Raw genomic sequence first — 20,701 nt, 5'->3', positions numbered from 1 at the left:
GTAGGGGTCTGTACTCTTCAGTTTTTTGAAATGCATTAATTAATTTAAATTTGTTTGAACCCTGCAGTATCACCTTCAGTCACTATGTGGCAGAGATCTCTAATCAGCATGTACCTTTGCAGTCAATACAGTTTGAAGCCAGAAGGGATGAGGCAGTCATTCGAGGGACTGAATCCTATGGCCGCCCACTCCCTGCTGCTGTTGGGCAGCTCCCCTCAAGGGGATGGAGTGGCCGCATCCTTCCCACAGGGAACTATAGGAGTGGCACCATGCCTAGGACTCCCAGCAGCCTTCACTGTATTGATCAAAGGGTTACTCCAACCAGTGTGAAGCTGGAACCATTTGCTAATAAGTAAATATAAAGTAGGAAGTATCCATGTATTCACTATAGCTAAAGTTTCAGGTGCTACTGACAAGTTTTTTTGTTGCTGCTATTTTTCCAAATCAAAAATGGTTATAATAGCAAAAGCTAAATTAAAAAAAAAACACCTGTGACTTTGCAAAGTCTTCTTGCAAAGTATTTCCACAACCCTGATTGTATGTTATATGGGCAAGAAGAAAAACCTTTACTTGCTTTTCATACCTGTCTTTTGGTCACAGTGCCATCTACGGGATCCACATATTCAAAGCTGGTTGCTTTTTGCACACTGTAGACATTATTTCCAACAGCAAACTGTTGGTTACTGAAAGACTTGTCAGTGATCAAAGCCTCCAGATCTCTCATGATGAAATAAGCTGTTCTAGGATCCAGCGCTTCATAATCAAATCTTGTGTTACAGGAATTAAAAGAATAGAAGAAACACGTGAAATGTCAATGTGAGCAATATAATTTAACTATGAAAAAGGCAGTGTGGGTTTTAAAAGTACTCAAATGCCTGAGTCTGAATGGCAGGGCTGGAGTCAGAGGTCAGCATCACTGGACATCAGCCCCTCACCCCAGCAGGGGATCTATGGCCAGTCCTATGGGCCCTGATCCTTTTTCTTCTTGAGCAGGTAAACCATGACAAGAACAAGGGAAAGGATGGGGGAATCCCCACGTTATCCCTGATTGAAGATAAGAACAGGGATTCCGCCTTGTGCCACTCCCCACCCACCTTGGGAGGGTGCACCATGTGCAGAGGAATCCTCATGTTATCTCTGAAATCGGGGAGAACATGGAGATTCCTCTCTGCAGGTCAGGGAGAAGTGTTTGAGGAAGGGCCTACAGACAGTATTAGATCATCGCCTGGCTGGATTAGGGAACACTGCAGGCTGCCCTCCCCTGCACAAGCTGCAGGCTGCCCTCACTGCAGCTAAGCTAATGCCTGATCAGATGGGAGGGGAAGGTGGATGTGGCTCCCTTGGCTTCAGTGACAGAGGGCCACATGCAGCCCATAGACTGCAGGTTTCCTACATGTGGAATGAAGTATCCTGGAAAAGGGCATGGCTGGCATCCTGAACAGAAGCACTTCAAACTGCAACGTTTTGTTGCTGTTCCCTCTTGTAAAGTTGAATTGAGCATAAGATGAAGGGGGAAATGGAAAAAACGCAATACAAATAAAAATATTGTTTGAGGATCAAGTTCATTTCTTGACATACTAGCTTAGATGAGGTTAAGTTCTTTGACCTCTTCCAAACCCTGCCTAGCACAGAAGCTTTCGTACAAGAGGATACACTGGATTTATTAATCAGAAGTCCATAGTTCAGCTTACCCTGCAGAGGACTGCCCCTATGGTCTCAATTTCCATGCATCTTCACATGAAGGTCGAATGATGGCAAATTTTTCCATCCTTCTACTCCAGGCAGGGAAGTGATGTTTAAGTCCATTAACCAGCTATAGTAACCATTGGCCATGCTGGCTAGGAATGATAGGAATTGTAGCCTGCCTAGCACATCTGGTGTGTACCAGTTTGGGGAAGGCTAGCTTAAATAAATGGATGCACAACATGCACAATTTGGTTAGTTGGAAAAATACTTCTGACGTGGAGGAGACACGTTGAGCTTCCTGGGGCAGGGAGTTACTGGCCCCATTCAGAAGACACCTTAAACCATGGCTTTAAGCACGGTGGTTAAGCCAGAAAGCCAGGCTGTGTTCAGAAGACACCTTAAACCATGGCTTTAACCATTGTGTATAAAGCAAAAAGCCTTATTCACCATGGCTAAAGCCATGGTTTAAGGTATCTTCTGAATGGGCCCACTGACTAACTGGAGTTTTGGGGAGAACTGCAGGCCCAAGAGGAAATCTAGCAAACATGCCAGACAACACACTATTACGGGCTGGGAAGGACAGATGCTAGCTGCAATCCCTTCTCAAAACCGAGGCTAAAGTGTTCTGCCACTTTAGTCAAAGACAGCATGCTGTTACTGCAGCTGTGATGGCACAAACCATATTTTGTCCTGCCAGAGCTGTTAATCTCATAATTATGAGAGAATGTCTCCATGCAGGAGTTCTCTTTATAGTGGTCACCATTTTTCCTTGCCAAACCACAAACCAGCATTTCCTATATCTGCAGCAGGTTTGTGGTTTGGCAAGAATGCAGCCACATGTGCACCTACTATTCCTGAAATGCATAAAATCTAGGCATAGCACACCCCTCCCCACCCCAAATAAATACACTTCCTCTTACGATGCTGCAAATGGCTCTTCAATAGAGCAGCCATTTTCACCTGCAGTAGTAGTGACGGCCAAATTTTGTCCAGTGTTCTCTGACAATCTCTTCCACACTCTGCTTTCGAGCTGCCATTATTGAGAGCCAAATTAGGACAGCCCAAAGTCCATCCTTCTCTCGGATGTGGTCAGATCCTAAGAGAAAAATATTAAACAGATATTACATGTTAAAAATGATCCTGAAGATGAAAAACTAATATACTGGTTGGTATATATTGTGATTTTTAATTCTCATTGTAAAAGTGATTATAGTTCTGGCTCTATACCCAGGAAACTACAAAAATGTCCAGATGATTGCTATTTAGAATATCCCAGTCAAAAGAATTCAATTGAAATGACACATCTATATTGCCTGTCAATTTACCAGTTATGCTTATCTTTAGAGTATATATTTTAAAACATGATCCAAAGCTGTTTAATCAGGAGGTAGAAAAGCGTTTATGTTTGTAAGCCCATCCTCAAGAAGATTGTGCAGAAAATTGGCATGTTTGTTTTGTGTGTAAGTGGTCCAATTTTCACATCATCTTCCCATGCTCAGACTGGAATTGAATCCATCTGGTAATGCCCAGTAACATCCACACAGACTGTTGCTAGTCTGAGCTGTTATCGAAGCATGCTGCAGCCCGACCAGTACACATTGGGACATCTCCGCTACTGGTTGTCATGCATACCAGCTGGAACAGATTTGAAGAAATAAGAAAAATGAGAGGCTAAAAGGCGTGCTCTGTAATGTAAGAGGAAACTGTTCTCCCTAACTATATGGATTACTTTTTGCTGTATTAAGACTAGGCTTGCATTTGGACACATTTGTCATTTTCCATTACATAAAATACAGTAGATTTCAATTTCTCCATCTAGACCTTTGGCCTTCACTTTACTTTGCTTCATTTTTCTATCCTGTACCTTATCTTTATTTAGGGCATGTAAAAGACAAAACATATTAAAAAGCTCCTAAATGTAGAAGAATGAGATTTAAGTATCAAGGTGTCTGTACAGATAAAGTCCAGGTCATGCAAATACAACATTGAGAATACCCAAAGGTCATCTCCAAATATCTACTAACTACATTTTACTGAATTACTGTGATTCAACGAAGCACACACGTTTAGTAAATCATAAATAAACCTAACTTCAGTAGATCTTCAAATAGAAAATATACAGTATAACACTATTTTCACATAATGCTAAATAGTTGCTAATATTTTGCATATTTAACCACACACACAAGGGAGGGAGAAACCATTGAGCTAACCTATTTAGTCAAGTTCAGAAAGGGAGCAGATCTTGGGTGGTGGGAAACTAAAGTTGCTTCTTCTTAAGAGGAAGTCCCTAACCCACTCTACATAGCATGGCTGATTTAATGCAGCAAGAGAGAGCACATTGAGGTCATTTGTGACAGATGACGCTGTTGTCAATCCACAGCAATCCTGCAGCTTCCCTCTGGAAAAGGCACATTTTCGGAAAGAAGTTTTAGTGCGTTGTTTTTCATTAAAGCAGCTCCTGAGTGGTTTGACAGCAGTGTGGTCCATTCCCCCACATTCAATCTTGGGTGTGCCTATTTCTGTGACCTGTCCAAGGGGTGGGGCTGCCCCTCGCCCCCATTTCCTCTTTTTGGACACAGGCATCTTCCTGCTTAGAGCTACTTCCCATTCACAAGCATTTACACATTGAGAATCTGTAGTCTTTTCCCCATTCAAAATCTCACAGCAACACTGTTTCAAGCTTTCAGAACAGTGTGGTTGCTGCTTTACCCCCATTGAGAATCTGGAGCCTCTTTTTCACATTCAGCATACCGCAGTAACTTTTAATCTTTCACAATATCCCAATGGCAGTTGAGAGAAGAGAGGTGTGAGGTAAACTACAGGTGCTTAATTTGGCAATAAACTTCCCTGAGCAGGGGACAATGGACAGGGGTGGGGAACAAGCCGCTCTCATTCACTGAGCAGTGCCTATGGGGTTGATGATGTTCAATTGTATTCTGCTCACCAAACACTAAAGTATGGGGTTTTCAAAGTGCTGTGTGACTTGTGAAAGTGAATCTTCACAGCTTTGTGTGAAAATTTTTCTCGCTTTGTGTGTTGCTGATGGACCAAAGCTGAAATCTGGAAAACACTTTTCATAGATTACTCCCTAGATTAGTATTCGAAAAAGAGATGAAGTAATTGACTTCATGGCAGGGCCTTGCAAAATCATGCTTTGCCGAGCCTAAGCCCTTTTAAATATATCTCTCTATATAATATAAAAATATGATTGTCAGCACTCACTAGTGTATGTCCCAAAAGTGGGAAAATAGGTTTTGTTTTGGGAAATTCACAGAAGTGACATGTCAATGTTGTGAATGTCAACGTTCGCCAAATTTATCTGGGATTACATCTTTCAAAATGTAAGCAGTAAAAAGTTCGCACATAGTTTCCGTCGTAAGACAAAGTAAACTTTTGAGTAGGAAAACAGAAGCATTCCATACTTTAATGTAATATCTTGGTTTTGGATTGTGTTTGTACTCTTCAAATATGTATTTTTGTCTGTAATAATATGCATGAGCACATGGGCGCATAACTATAAAGTGCTTAATAGTTAAAGAATTTATACTCTGCCCATCAAAAACAAAAAAAATCTTTTTCAGGGAGGCTAAATGGCAGCAACTTTATTTCTCCCTCATTCTCTTGCCAGAGGGAGAATAACCATTTGTGTGGCCAAATGAACTCCTGGTAATCAATTCCCTGTTTAGAGGATAAAGTAGCCTCCAAGCATACAGAAGGCTATCTTTTATCGTAGAAGTACTATGCTGTCCTCCAAATACAGAAACTCTTCCATTTCAACCAAGTTCATTTTGACACATTCCTCTTGACAGCAAGAGTAGCCTGCTCACCCATGAGCTTTCTCCATCAGTTCCGATGCCTGAGCAAATCCCTGCTTGGGAGCTGTTGAATTATTGCTAGTTTATAAAACCACAGTTCCATTTCTCTCTCCTTACATAGGACATCTTCCCATTCAATTTACAGCAGAAGGACGTGACTGTAGTCCATTTAAATTTGGAGATAGAGTAAATCATTTATTCCCGTTGCTGCCAGACCAAACACATAAATTATGAGTAAAGCTTTCTTAATGTTGATGAACACTTTACTGATGAAACTTAGCAAGTGATGGCTGTTGCTACCATCTTCTTTTTCAAAGTCCATGTCATCGCTTATAATACCTGCAACCTACTTACTTCATCTGACAAATTGCTTTGTGCTATTACAAAAAAGAAAGAAATTGCAATAGCTTTGGTTGAAATCCAGGATCAGCTGCCAGAGAACAAGCCTGACAACTCAGAGCCCAATGAAATTTCCAAAGCCCCTTTGTCCTTTTATAGCACAAAGAATAGTTTCATTAACCAGGCAGAAGCCCTCCCATCTTTTATTACAAAACCAAGTTTTTTTACTTTAGTGAACGATTGCAGCTCAGATGTTATTACTATGGAAAATAGCGCCTTAAATGGCGTCAAGCTGACATGGTTGTTTAGGTTCAGATTTGAAAATCTCATCTTGTTGTTTTAATCACAGAGTAAGGTAATCAACTTTTTGGCCAATTAGAATGTTCCCAACAACAAAACCATAACATTGCTGAAGTCTGTCTCTTTTACTGTAAAGTGTAGGTAAAGAATTATTCTTGATATTGGCTCAGCTGCTAAGTATGTGGAAAACAGAAACAACAAATGCTAACATAAAAGAGAAAAAACTCATGTTTTCACTGAGTGAAAAAATCATCATGCATGTATGCATTACTGTTCTTCTCAACCTCTAAAATACTCTTTATATAACCCAGCATGTGTTTATTGTTCTGTGTACGTGCTTGTATGGTATTGGAAACACCTTAAAGAACATAAAAGGGATTATTTTTCCACTGCAATGAGAAAAGCTACTAGCCAGCCTGTGTTCCATTAGTAGAGAGAAGCGGGACTACACTGCAGTCTCTACAACCTCCATGTGACATAAACACCTGGCTAGGTAGAAGCACCTCTCTTGTCTGTTGGTTGGAGTATGAATTGGTCTACTGAATATAAGAAACGCCTCCCAGGTGCAGAACAGGAAAGGCAGAATCATCAGGGATCAACCTGAGAGAGAGATTACATCTGCATAGACTCAGTCGCTGAGTTCAATATACTCCCCAGTGGGTTCATTATAATAAATCCTTCCTGCTATTTGCTTTTCTGTGAAACACTGTAATAGAAACATCATGCCAAGTAGCAAGGGATTTCTTAGAACATTTACAAAAAATTAACTAGCCTATTAAAAAGTTAAATCGTTCCAAAGTTCTGTATCCATTCAACTGAAGAAACTGAAACTAGAAGCCAGAGAAGTTTTTTGTTCTAGAAATAGATCCCAGCTTTTCTCACCAACATTTCTCACCCATATTTTCCAGATTTCTTTGGAAGTCATGTAGATAGATAGACATAGATATACACATGCATGCACACACCAGCTTTGAATGGGTTGGAATAGCTATTTAGTTTGATACAATGAACCCTTCAAGGAAACTTACAAAATTATCAGAGTTGCATACATTGTGCCTATCTTGAGTGAAACCATGCCCGCTGGCACTCCTAGGAATGGTTTCTCTCATGGTGCACCCCTAAAGCCCTCTGGCTTCAAACTGTATATGTGCTGGTTAGGGAAATCTGCCCGTAGGAGCTGAAAATGTTACTGAAGGCTTCAACCATGAGCGTCATCAGACAGGCGTGTGCCGGGGCGGGGGGGCTCCTCCTGCTGCAGTCCCACAATAGCAACAATCTCTTTACACAGGGAGAGAAAGACCACGTGGCACTGTTTTTCCTGCACAAAGCAGGAAATGGCAGGAAGTTTCATTTAAAAAAATAAGTCAGATTTTCTGGGTCTTTTTTTGTGATGGAAAAATGAGCAGAACGAATGAGAGGCAGGCAGGAAGTGGGTGTCATCGTCTAAACAACACCAAAAAAAGTGAGTGGGCAGTAACGAGTGTGCGATAAAACACTTGTCTGAAGTTCCCCCACATGGACACATTTAATTAAAATTAGCTATGGGACTTAAAAAACACAACAAGAAAACACCTAGTATGCCCTTAGTATACATGCTAAGTTTCAGGTGTCTTAGGTTTCATGATACTGGCATATAGATGGAGAGACAGACATCGTCTTGTAGTTCTGTCTGTCGGCTGACTTGACTCATCAATTTGCCTTATTAAGAGTTGGCCAGAAATATGGCAGTGACACCAGTAAATATACTGCTTTTGTATTTATGAAGTCCTGCACAGAACTGACCCCAATGATTTAGAAGTATCAGCAGATGCTTTCCTTGGGGTGATCTCACTTTTATAATATTTGCCCTTTAAGACAAAATCTTGCCAGCTAGTAGAGAAATGTTGAGTTTCCAAAGGGAATTATACTTGGCATTGTTTGTGCCTATTCTAAATATTCTGCTGTGCTATAAACAACATACTAATGCCAGTGAACATCTCAGTTTAATTAAGACATGCTGTAGGAAACACTCCTGGACAATGGTTTAGTGGAGGCAAGGTACTCAATCCCCTCCCCATAATGCATTTTCACTGGTTTTCTTCATAAGAGGAAGAACATGTTTCATGATCTTATTCCATTGTCTTATACCAGCAGTTTACTTAGAGCATGGACATAAAGTGGTTGAAGGCTGAAATCCTATGCATACTTATTTGGGAGTAAGCACCACTGAATAGGATTTTCCTCTAAATAAACATCTGTAAGATTGCACTGTAAGTGAACTGCCGCTTGGTCACAAAGGAAGCATGTTCTTGGTCACAAAGGAAGCAACTATTTGTTATTGTGATAGGCTTATAGCCTATCACAATAACATCAGTTCAAGGCTTTAACACTCATCTTGCCACTATGATGAGTGAAAAGCAAAATATTGTCATAGGAACTTTTGCAGCAGCTTCAATCCAAACATATACCTCATATACTTGACAGACAGAAGTAAAAGCACACTTTTTATAGAAACATATACCAATACATACACACATTCATTTCACTGAAGTATAGGCATATCCTGTGAGAGATTAAAAAAAACCCTTCATTATTAAATTCCTATGTTGAAAATACTGATTTGTTCTTTATTATTGCACATAAATAAATACCTTTTACAAAAACCATAGTTAAACAAATGATTGAAAGACCAGAAGGAGATCTGAGGCATTTCTGGTGTTACAGGATGGGCATGGCAAGCTTGTCACTGATGATGATTAGGACAGCAGGTCAAAGAATTTATATGGATCACATCTTATAGTGTGTACTTCTGAAAAAATCAGGCAGCTTGAGGTTTTCATGGGTTCCAGCATTTAACAGATTTCTGACCAGCTGTGGAATGGATTTCGATTTATGGAAATTACTTGGCACATCTTGTGGTCACCAAGATGAAGGCAGCCCATTAACCACGTATTTTTGCAGGGTAGTCAGCAAAGCTAGAATGTTTACTAAGGCCCCTTTGGGCCAACATATATGGCTGCTAAGCTGCATTTAGTTTCTTTGGTCACAATGCAGGCCTGGATTAAAGTGTACAATCCATAAACCATGACAGAATTGCACTGGATATATATTTTTGCTTCATAGAGTATAAGGTGTCTTACCAGTGCCAAAGCTTTCTTCTCCACAAAGTGAGCACCGGCCAGAATCCATCAGATTTGAGAAGAACCTCCAGCCTGCTGGTGTTTCATACACAGGGACTTTCATAGATTTTGCCACCCTAAAAAAGAGACCACACACAACATTGCACCGTAAAGATGGTTCAGTTAACTTCCATAAATAGATGAAGACATATTATCTAGGACAGTTTCCTGGGACTGCAGACTCTAGATTCATCTATCAGCCAGAGAACCAAGGGCCACCGGGAGGCTGCCTCCCAGGATAAGCATCATGGCAAAGTGGAGACCAACCTGGCCCATACATTGGCTAGAGAAGGGATCTTGTTTCACCCTTCCTTGCCAGAAGGAACACCTATAAGAACTTTGAAATTAAGAACAGGTGCCTGAATTCCCCCCCCCCCCATTTCCCCTCCTAATTCCTTTTCCTTTTGTGTTGTGTCTAGATTGTAAGCCTGAGAGCAGGGTCTGTCTTATTATTAATCTTTGTGAGCTGCTCTGCAAGCCCTTTTTTTTTTTACTGATGAGTGGAGTAATATCCTGTAAATAAATAAGGCAAGTGGTTTGTTCACAATACTTGGGCCATCAGCTACTTGGTTGTATGGCAGCCAAAATCCACACTTGGACAATACCGTTATTAGAATCAACTAAAATGCCAGAAAACAGTACAACAGCCAGCCTTTATGCTTCCAGAAATGGAGATTAGCCATTGCTTCTTTGCTCCAGAATGCTAGGTGTAACCTGAAATCTACAACAACTATCAGTGACTAATTCATTGAGTCTACAATCTCCATCTTGAGACGAGTCTAAACTTCAGGCTTCATGGCCACAACTTGTGAACTTTTCTATTACTTTCCCAATTTCCTAGTTTTCATATCACCTAACCAAGGGTGGGAAACTTGTGGCCCTGTGGATGTTTTGGCCTACAACTATCATCAACCACAGCCAGCTTAGTCAATGGTGAGAAATGATAGGAATTGTAGGCTAAAATATCTGGAGGGCCACAGTTGTATGCTTTTATCTGTACGCCACCCTGAGATCTTATTGATATATGGTGGGATATAAATGTTTTAAATAAATAAATAAATAATAAATATTTAATTGACCTAGCTTGATGAAGAATTTTGGAGAACTCAAAAGCTTGCACATCCTTTTGTGGCATTTTGGTTGGTCATGATGAAGGTATTGCTCAACTGTGAATTTAAGTTAAGAATGGCATTACTGAGAAGAACCGACCAGCCTTTACCCAAGAAGCTAATTTAAGAACCCACTGCATGGGACACAATACTGGCTTAAATCCAATATAGATCTAGTTTAAAATCTTAGTAACAACATTGGTTGTTGTACGAACTTGGTACAGGTAATGGTAACCAAGGGCATGTCTACACCCTAGGTTGTGGGGGGAGGGGGGAGGATCGCGGACCTACCGGCTTCTGCAATCCTCCCCCAGTGTCTTGACAGTCACACAACGTCCTGGAAGGATGTTGCGGCCGCCATTTTTTTCTGAAGAGGGAGGAGGAGCGCAACTACGCTCCTCCAAAAAAAAAGGTAAAAAAAAGCTCCGCCCCCACTCCCCACCCCTGATAGGCACGGACTGCCCCCATGCAGCTCCATGCTCATTTTACAGTTCCTGCTACATGCGGGGACAATGGGAGGACCTGGGAGCAGCAGCCACACGGTTGTGGGACTGCCGAAAAGTTGGATTTTCCACAGTTCCCTATATCCCTGTGCATCATTTGGATGCACAGGGACAATCCAAGGACTACCCCAGGGATATAGGGCTGGTGTAGACATGCCCCAAAATGGGCACAGGCAAATGCATTAAAACTATATTTCCAGGGCCAATTGGTTTGGTCTCTATGGGCATGTTCTGATGAACATCCAAGGCTACTCAATCCAGTTTGTAAAGCTGCAGCTACTTGCTGTGTTTGCACACTTGTGTCTTGCCCATCCCCTCCTCCTATTGTGTCTCTGCTTCAGTGTGAAAATCTTGACTTGCTTTAATGCAGAGTTCCCTGGTTCAGATGCAAGAGGGAACTCTGGCTTAATGCAAGCTAGGACTGTCACCAATGGTGTAGCGGAGCCAGAGTTCATGTGAATGCAGTGCCGGCACTTTTTTTTTATTAGCTGAGGGACACTGACGTCATCTGCGACCAGCCCCCCCCCACCCTCACCCCCACCCGAGACTTCTCTCTGAGCTTTATTGGAATTCTCACATGGGGGACAGACAGATTTTCCCAGCAACGTTGTTGTGAGCTATCCCTGTTTTGGCTTGCTCTTGAACAGGCAATTAAAACCCATCAGCTTTACAAGAGACCTGCTCCTGGTGGAGATGAAAACTGCTAGAACTAGTTTCTTGATATGGGTCAACACAGCTGCTTGAATTTTTGGACTCTCCTTGGGGGCATGGCTATGGTGACTGTCATGATGAGTACCTGCACTTCAAAATTTCCCACTACACCACTGATTTCTACACCAAAGTGGCACACAATGTAAGGGGGAGGGAGGGGTATGCAGACATGGTGCTTGTCCAGGACCTTGGATGATTTCCTGATCATGGCCAGTGATTATTCTTTGATCTTGGTGTGCTGAATTGAACATGCATAATTTAAATTCATGTATTTCTGAACTATATGACACTGAATTTAAATGCCAAATAAATCCAGAGAGATTTCCAAGCGAAGAGAGTCTAAAGACAAGATTAAGGTTCTGATTACATCAATCTATATCCACTGGAGGTTGGCATGATTGTTTAAAACAGCTCCCCCCTTTATTTTAAAGAGCTGAATATATGTCAGGAGTGATCCAGCCAAAGTTGAACATCTTTAAATCCCACCAAAAAAAAGAGTTAATCACATACTACTCCTGAAGTCTCTCATTGAAATAAGCTTTAATTAGATCATGTTTCCTCTCCATTTTCTTCTCACTTTTCCTATCATTTTCTTTCTCTCTATTAGACACAATTTCCTGAGTTTTGCATACTCTGTGGATGGAGGAAGTTCTCAAGAGATAGCCAAGAGTTATTAAAGTCTAAAATATCCATTCTGCCCCCCTCTGCAACACAAACTATATGTAGAAACATTCCTCCTAAAAGAATTTTCTCCAAATCTGATGAATCAGAATTTTTATTTTTACTACATAATTGGAGCACAGAATGGATCAAAATCAATCTAATGTTGATCTTTTCTGGACTAAGATACAAGGAGAACAGGTTTTTAAAAATAAGAACTAAGAAAATATTTACAGCACATCTCTGTCTAGCTTGGCTTTCCGATCTTCCAGGTGTCAGCTGCACATTTTTTTAAAATACTGATGTCAACATGGGAAAGAACAGCCAGAAATCTCTTCAAAATGTACGCCAGCACTTCATTGATACATATTTCACTCCTGGAACCCTTGAGAATGGAAGGCACTATGCAATTGGTTAAGTGGTTTGTAGACAGCTATGGACTTGATGCTACAGGATGCAGAGTACCTCGGGCTTGGAACAATGTAAACAAGCATCAGCACTATTCTCCCTGAACATAACACAGCTTACTCAAAACAGATCTAATTCTAAAATTCGCTAAAATTAAGGACATTGCTTTCTCTGTTTGTTGCCAAACTGTGACATCTGAGACACAACAACCTCAAATACACTTATTCAAGCCATTCAGCTACCCTGTGCCTGTTTAGCCTACCCAGTGCCTGTTTGCATTCTCTTCCCCTCCTTATTGCTTTACTATGATTTTATTAGAATGTAAGCCTATGCGGCAGGGTCTCGCTATTTACTGTTTTACTCTGTACAGCACCATGTACATTGATGGTGCTATATAAATAAATAATAATAATAATAGTAATAATAAATTGCTATTCTAAGAAGAAAAAATACTTACAATGCGCTAATCAAATATCCTTATAATTTCCAGTTTTATTCTTTTATTTTTTAAGCTATTAAACTTCATGGATAGTAAAAAAAAAACAAAAACCCTAGAAGCAAGGCTAAGAATATCTCAAATGCAAAAGTTCCAGTAGTATGCTCTCAAAGCCACAAACACATAGTATTTCATGGTGATTATACAGGACAGTAGTGTACATTTGGGTGCAACCACAATTATATATAGCAATGTTGCAATTATTCCACATTGTATTGTGATTTCCCTGCATTTCCATTGGATCAAATGAAAGTAAGTTAAGCATGATTAAATTTAAGTCATACTCTTTCTTTGCAAACTGGGCTAGTGGATTTGTAAACCAGCTCCATGTCTTTCCCTGTTACAGGGCTTGTCTACACGCTCTATATACCCCATCGTGGCTGCACAGTTGTGCCAACACCTCATAGCCACATCGTGCTTCCCCCCCCCCCCCATGAAACTGTGCCTTTTCGATGTATCATTTTGCCACAACTTTTTACATTGCTCCGATGTCACTATGGTTGTTTGTTGTCTGTCAGTGGTGGCTTCAGTTTGGATTAAGAGAGTGGGCATAGTTAGGGACAGAACCCAGTGCAGGGTAGGCACGGGAGTGCAGGGTGGGGGCGGGTTCGACAAGCCTAGTAATGGCAGCCATGGCAATATTAAAGCCTGGGGAACAAAAGTAAGGGCAGTTACGATGAATCCTGCATAAGTCCAATGAACTATAGAAGTTGTTCTATGCTGCTACAGGCTTTCAAAGTTGCACAGAGCTGTCAGACAACAACAACACCCCAAGGTTTTCTTGTGTCTCCCCCCCCCCCCCCCGGCCTGGATAGCTTGCACTCACTCCTGCCATATAACCCTAGTGTTACCGCTTCACAGCAACGATGCTGCAGGGTTTGGGGGGAATTAGTAGGCAAAGCAACATTGTATAGATGGCCCCAGAGACAAGAAAGAATTTTAAACTACTACTCTCTGGATAGCAAGATACTATATAAAACATATCCACAAAGATTTCCAGCACTTGACATGGACGGTACACTGCCCTAGAATTCTAAACAGAGTGTACAAATGTATCAAATAATTAAAAACACTGACATTTATTGCAGGCACAAAATCACTAATTAGTTTGGGTACATATTTTTGTATAAGAAAGGGAAATATCAATTCCAGCCTTTCCCAACTTCTCTCTGGGAATGCTCACCTGTGAGCTTCCAGTACATGATACAAATGAAAAGGACTAAATGCCTTTTTTTTTTTTTTAAAGACAGCTTGGGTTTTTTAAACAAAATATTTTTTTTTTTAAAAAAAAAATCATTTTCTACCCCATATACTTTACATCTAAAGTTTTTTGACAATGACATCTACAGGAAGGAAGCTCCTCCCTATGTACAAATTTACTTAGGCCACACAGATATTAGAGCTTCACGCTTGCTCAGAAGGGCTCTACAACATGGAAGATTCATGTTTATATGATCTCTTTATGTTCATAAGTTAAACCAAAGATCTATGTGGTAGCAGCCTCAGATGGAGATCATGTGTGGATGACCATAAGATATCAGGCAATTTTTGTAGCCTCGGCATATTTTCATGGGAATAAGTCCAAAATTTAGCAGGGGCTGCTCTCAAATTTAGTGGGCCTTAGCCCCCAATCTATGTGCACAGGACAGCAATCCTAATCTACTGGGTAGAATCCTTCAAGGGAGACAATTATCATAAGCATTTTCCTCTCCCCATTCCAAGCCTCCTCTACAGAGCCTTGAAACATCGGGAATTTGTGAGCAATGCAAAGATGAACCAGATGAGAATATCATAATGTATGAAAACATTCAAGCAACATTCCCCTCTGTTGTTCCTCAGATCTTTGTTAAGATTTGTGAATGAAAAAGATAACATGCTGATTTATTTTTCTTCTTCAAGTGCTGAACTCTGGTGCCTGTACTTTTCATCTTATCCTATTAACACTGTAACAGTGGCAGGCCTGTGAAATGGATGCTTGACTTCTGGATAGTTTCAGTCTGCATGCAGTGTGTTCCCTTAAAAGGCATCAAGTGTATATACCAGGAGTACAACCAAGCAACTGCCAATCCCCCATATATGGCCAAGTGTTACAGCTGTTACTCCCACTGGCTTTAATTTATGAACTGAAAAAGCATAGGGAATGTAGACCTTAACACATAGAACAGATAACCAGGACATTTCAGAGAGGTAAGAAACACAAATGCCAAATGGCCTTCTTGAAACACAAGAATATAGAAATTTCACGTAACTGGATGGAGCTGAGAAGGTCACCTAATCCAGGCCCCTTGCCACATGACAGGTGACTACAGACCAAGTGGCTCAAGCAAACAAGCCAAGTCATATGCTAACTTGTGGAATCTCTGCTTGATGTTGTTAGTGTGTCCATTACCTACATTTCCATTAGAACTCCATTTGGAGAAAACCTGCAGTCAGTCAAACTTTTGAAAAACTGGATTTTGACTAAAAATTCCAACATAAGTCCAAGAGATGCTGCTTAGCTCAGACAAAGGATATCAGATAGTATTTGACAGCTTAGACAAAGATGACTAAGGACTTCTGGAAGATCATATTGTATGGGACCCTGCAGACCAGCAGCAACAGTGGAAAATTCTAAGGAGAAGGAGACCAGTGCTGGGAATGAGCACCCAACCCTATAGCTGATGGAACTCTTTGCCTGCTAAAGTATACCCTTGTCCTGGCATTTTCCCTTAAAGCAGCTGTCTATCCTTGGATTCTGAATGCATTGGTTTATAGATTTTAAAATGCCTATGCATTGATGATACTCTATAAACAAGCCTTCTCCAACCTGATGCCCTCTGGATCTGGCCTATGATTCCCAGATGCTGGGAATTGTAGTCCAACACATCTGGAGGGCACCAGGTTGGTGAAGGCTGGCATGAACCATTCCATTTATGAAGTTAAATTCTGAAGGAAAACCTTATTTATAGTACAATTCTTTACAGGTTTACTCAGACATAATTTCCATTATGTTCAATGGAGAGGACTGCAGCCTCTAGGCAATTGAGTAAGCTGGATACCTCTTTTGTCCTTGATGGTTTCTTTCCAGTGTTGATGCACCTGCTTCCCACATCTTGGCTCTGATCAAAAGCCTGACTTCTACTAGCTGAGAAGATGGAACCAACTATGGTTACAGCCAGGATCAGAAGATTAAGAGCCAAACTGGATGTTATGGCAACTATTCTGCATATTTAAACACTGAACTGCCCAAACCATGTTAAAGAAGAGGAGGGCCTAAAGCACACAGATGGGAAGGTAGAATTCACCTCCTGAAGACAACTTGCTCCTAAGTCCCTCTTCTCCAGGCACTTTTGTCACCACTGCGGCTGAAATACATGAAGTTACCTGGTTGAAAGAAATGTAATTGGGGGAAAGGGGTTGCAGGGAAGCAATCCATGGGTGGAATCAGCTCCCTTCAACTGCACAGCCCCATTGCTTTTAAAATTGGATTCCCCACCTCCCTTTTTCCTTACAGAATTGGGAGAGTTCTACACGTACAGACACAGAACTGCTACCATTACATCTAGCTGAGCCCAGGGATGTCATAAAATATTCATTGCTTGCAATAATGTACTTTAAAACTATGTCATTTTGTTAGATTAGTTCCTGGAATGCTTTAAAACTTACTTCCCTTCATTGGAACCGCTGAACTCATGAAAAATTACCACTGTGTCAAAAGAGCATTCAAACAGAGTCTCCTTCCTTCCAGTTTCAAGACAGGCTGTTCTTATATAAGCAAAACCATACATAAAAATGTTCCACCTGTCCTATAAAAAAGTAGGACAAAGAAACAATATACACTCACTATACTAATATAAGGAAACCACAGCTAGGATCCAAAGGTGTGCAGCAACATGGATTTCCCCCCAATCTATGCTTACAAATGCCATTTTCTGAACTGGCAAAAGGCTCTTTAACTCTTTGGGGTTTTTTTTGTTTATTCGTTTCCGACTCTCCATGACTTCATGGACCAGCCCACACCAGAGCTTTCTGTCGGCCATTGCCACCCTTAGCTCCCCCAAGGTCAAGTCTGTCACCTCCAGAATATCATCCATCCATCTTGCCCTTGGTCGGCCCCTCTTCCTTTTGCCTTCCACTTTCCCTAGCATCAGCCTCTTCTCCAGGATATCCTGTCTTCTCATTATGTGGCCAAAGTACTTCAGTTTTGCCTTTAATACCATTCCCTCAAGTGAGCAGTCTGGCTTTATTTCCTGGAGTATGGACTGGTTTGATCTTCTTGCAGTCCAAGGCACTCTCAGAATTTTCCTCCAACACCATAGTTCAAAAGCATCTATCTTCCTTCGCCCAGCCTTCCTTATGGTCCAGCTCTCGCAGCCATAGGTTACTACGGGGAATACCATTGCTTTAATTATGCGGACCTTTGTTGTCAGTGTGGTGTCTCTGCTCTTAACTATTTTATCAAGATTTGTCATTGCTCTCCTCCCAAGAAGTAAACGTCTTCTGATTTCCTGGCTGCAGTCAGCGTCTGCAGTAATCTTTGCGCCCAGAAATACAAAGTCTGTCACTGCCGCCACGTTTTCTCCCTCTATTTGCCAGTTATCAATCAAGCTGGTTGCCATAATCTATATGGCTGCTATTTCCCCTGATTTCTCCTTTGAAAAGTTATCATACTTAGACCTGGCTGCTTTGAACTGAACAGGCTATGGAGAAACAGAAATATTTCAAATAAATAAATAACCTGCTTTTTTATTTTGGGATGTGCCCCCTCTGGATTCAGGCTCAATTATTTAAAGAAATATACTCTCAGTACAGCTATCAGTTGGGAGCTTCTTTTTTGCAGCATTTCTATTTGAGAAACTTTGCAGCAGAGAATATGGGATATTTGGGTCAGACCTCCTAGCCAAGCCCAATCAGGGGAAAGGAGATTAAACAGAACCCAGTTTTTATGTTCCCCTCTTCAATGGCTCAACTTTCAGCCAAGCTCTAAGGGAATTTCCCTGACTGGCCAGCCGGCCTCTAGCCCTTAAATGTTGCCTCCCAGTGAACATCCATTTCCTGTTTCCTCCACAGCTCAGTTATGACTGCTGTCTCTCACAGGACATGCAAACATATTTTCGTTGCCTGACAACTTGGCTAGCATTCCTCCCACAACCTCGGCTCTGGGGCTACCCCTCACACATACCTAAACAAAATCAAATGTTTGTGCCTTTGGAATTTTTTTCGTGTCCTCATTACTGTCTTTTAATGACCATGCTAGAAAGCCTCACTTTAGGCAGATCACTTTAAAACTCCTTGGCAGCAACACAATACTTAACTACATATAGATGGAAATACATATATTGTTACTATACACAGCCAGTGCTGTGAATAAATCACTGATATCCTGCAAAATGCTATAAAACTGCAATCAGTACAAATGTCTCAAAGCTCAAATATTTGACAGCCCAAATCTACGTTGTGCAATACACAGGATCCTCCTGGGGTATTTTGTTTTTGTTAGAAAAAAATAAATGAGAAAAAAACAATTTGTTTCATTTGTTACAATGCTTCATCATATCTAAACAGAAACAGTCTCACATACTGGAGGAAGATAAAGTTTAGTGCCAAGTTATACAGGTCTGTGTAAATAATGATAACTTGGAAAGTTTAGTTTTGTTAATAGAGGTTAAAGGCTTTACTGCTGTGAAGGAACGACAAATGAGGCGCAGAAGAAAATAAAAAATTCAATAGCTGTGAGTTATCTAAATCTACTGAGAGTCTTCCAAGTCTGATTCAATAGAATTCTCAGTTACATTGTTTTTACATTGTTTTGAAATAGTTACCACAAAACTATGAAAACAGGAACAAATACACTAGGACCTGGTTCTCACGCAGCCTCTCGCCTGCCCACCCCTTCCACTTTTAATAGGCTCCTTTGCAGGTTGTTAGCGTGATGTCCGGACACTTTAGTTGTGCATGGATTAAACAACCCAAAGTTAACCTACAATTTCTTCTTAACTTTGGGTTGTCTAACCCATGAATAGCTCAAAGTGTCCTGATTTGGACATCACACTAACAACTTACAAACAGGGCATTTGTAGGTTGTTTTGCAACCCAGAAGCGGCTTCAGCACTCTGTGTATCCACAGCAAACCATGAGTGCTTTAACCCATAATTTGCCACCAAATGCCACTGTTACCTGCGAACAGCTGGTAGGTCTTATATGATGGATATAATACCTATTCATGTTTGCAGAACTTTTGAGAAGTAGTAAGTACATAAAGAGTTTGGCTTTGCATGAAAGCTAGAAGACAGGCCACAGGGAACAGAGGGGCATTCCGAATTCACCTCTGATAGCTAAATCATGGCAGCAGAGCAGAGTTGTGCATCATGACAGTAGAGCTGTGTGTACGCATGTGTGTGTGTATGTGCATGCATGTGTCTATAGGCACGTGTGCACATGCATCACAACTAAGATACACTAGTTTTTTAAAGAGCTTGGTCTTGGCTCGCCGCTCCGACCATGTTACTCCGCTTCTGAAATCTCTTCATTGGCTTCCAATTCACTTCAGAATCCAATATAAACTTCTCCTGTTAACCTTCAAAGCTTTTCACGGTCTAGCTCCTTCCTATCTCTCCTCTCTCATCTCACACTATTGCCCCGCTCGTGCTCTTCGCTCCTCTGATGCCATGTTTCTCGCCTGCCCAAGGGCCTCTACTTCCCTTGCTCGGCTTCGTCCATTTTCATCTGCTGCCCCTTACGCCTGGAACGCTCTTCCAGAACATTTGAGAACTACAAGTTCAACCACAGCTTTTAAAGCTCAACTAAAAACTTTTCTTTTTCCTAAAGCTTTTAAAACTTGATGTTGTGCAGACTTCTACTGTTACTTTCTACTGTTAGTTTTTCCCTACCCTGTGCCTGCTTACCCTACGCTGTACCTGTTTGCATTCTCTTCCCCTCCTTATTGTTTTACTATGATTTTATTAGATTGTAAGCCTATGCGGCAGGGTCTTGCTATTTACTGTTTTACTCTGTACAGCACCATGTACATTGATGGTGCTATATAAATAAATAATAATAATAATAATAATGGAAATAAGTTATCCCAGAAAGCAATCATCAGAACAGACTGCTTTCATACCCGGTCAGACTGGATATAACAACTGCACCTGCTCAGATCATAATAGCTTCTAAGCTTAAACCTGCCAAATCCTATGGCCGGAGTCTCTCTCTTAAATGGCAGTGTCTGGACAGCAAACAAAATGCTGCTGCTACTCTGCAGATCTAACCTATGCTCAGTATTAAAACAGAAAGGTTATAGAGAGACTGTCAGACTTTTCTTCAAGTGGTTCCAGCCATTCTTCTAACTATACTAAACAGGAAATCCTTCCTGTTTAAGAAGATTTCGGGTTGTAAATCAGTTTTATTGAACTGGTTTGATCTCTCTCTGGATTTTAAACCATTTTCATTACTGCAGTATTGTGTTAATTCCTGCTGCTTGCTTATAGTGTTTTGATGTTTAAGTGCTAGATTTTAATTGATGCTTCAAATTTGT

At 41.0% G+C, this 20,701-nt stretch overlaps 1 protein-coding gene across 2 annotated transcripts in view; it reads right to left on the bottom strand.

Annotated features, from left to right (window-relative positions):
- PGM5 (phosphoglucomutase 5) overlaps positions 1-20,701 on the bottom strand; it is a 68,307-nt gene that overhangs the window by 23,132 nt on the left and 24,474 nt on the right. For both annotated transcript variants that reach the window (XR_010025589.1, XM_063129306.1), the window contains exons 7-9: positions 9,263-9,378; positions 2,647-2,782; positions 584-767 (exon numbers count right to left, since the gene is read on the bottom strand). Coding sequence is in view for 1 of the 2 variants with exons in the window: in XM_063129306.1 (XP_062985376.1) it covers positions 584-767; positions 2,647-2,782; positions 9,263-9,378 (436 nt within the window). In the remaining variant the exon portion in view is untranslated. The remainder of the gene's footprint in view (positions 1-583; positions 768-2,646; positions 2,783-9,262; positions 9,379-20,701) is intronic.

The sequence above is a fragment of the Elgaria multicarinata genome, chromosome 6 (assembly GCF_023053635.1).
Source record: "Elgaria multicarinata webbii isolate HBS135686 ecotype San Diego chromosome 6, rElgMul1.1.pri, whole genome shotgun sequence".
Taxonomy (NCBI): domain Eukaryota; kingdom Metazoa; phylum Chordata; class Lepidosauria; order Squamata; family Anguidae; genus Elgaria; species Elgaria multicarinata.
This window is presented reverse-complemented; position numbering and strand designations above follow the sequence as displayed.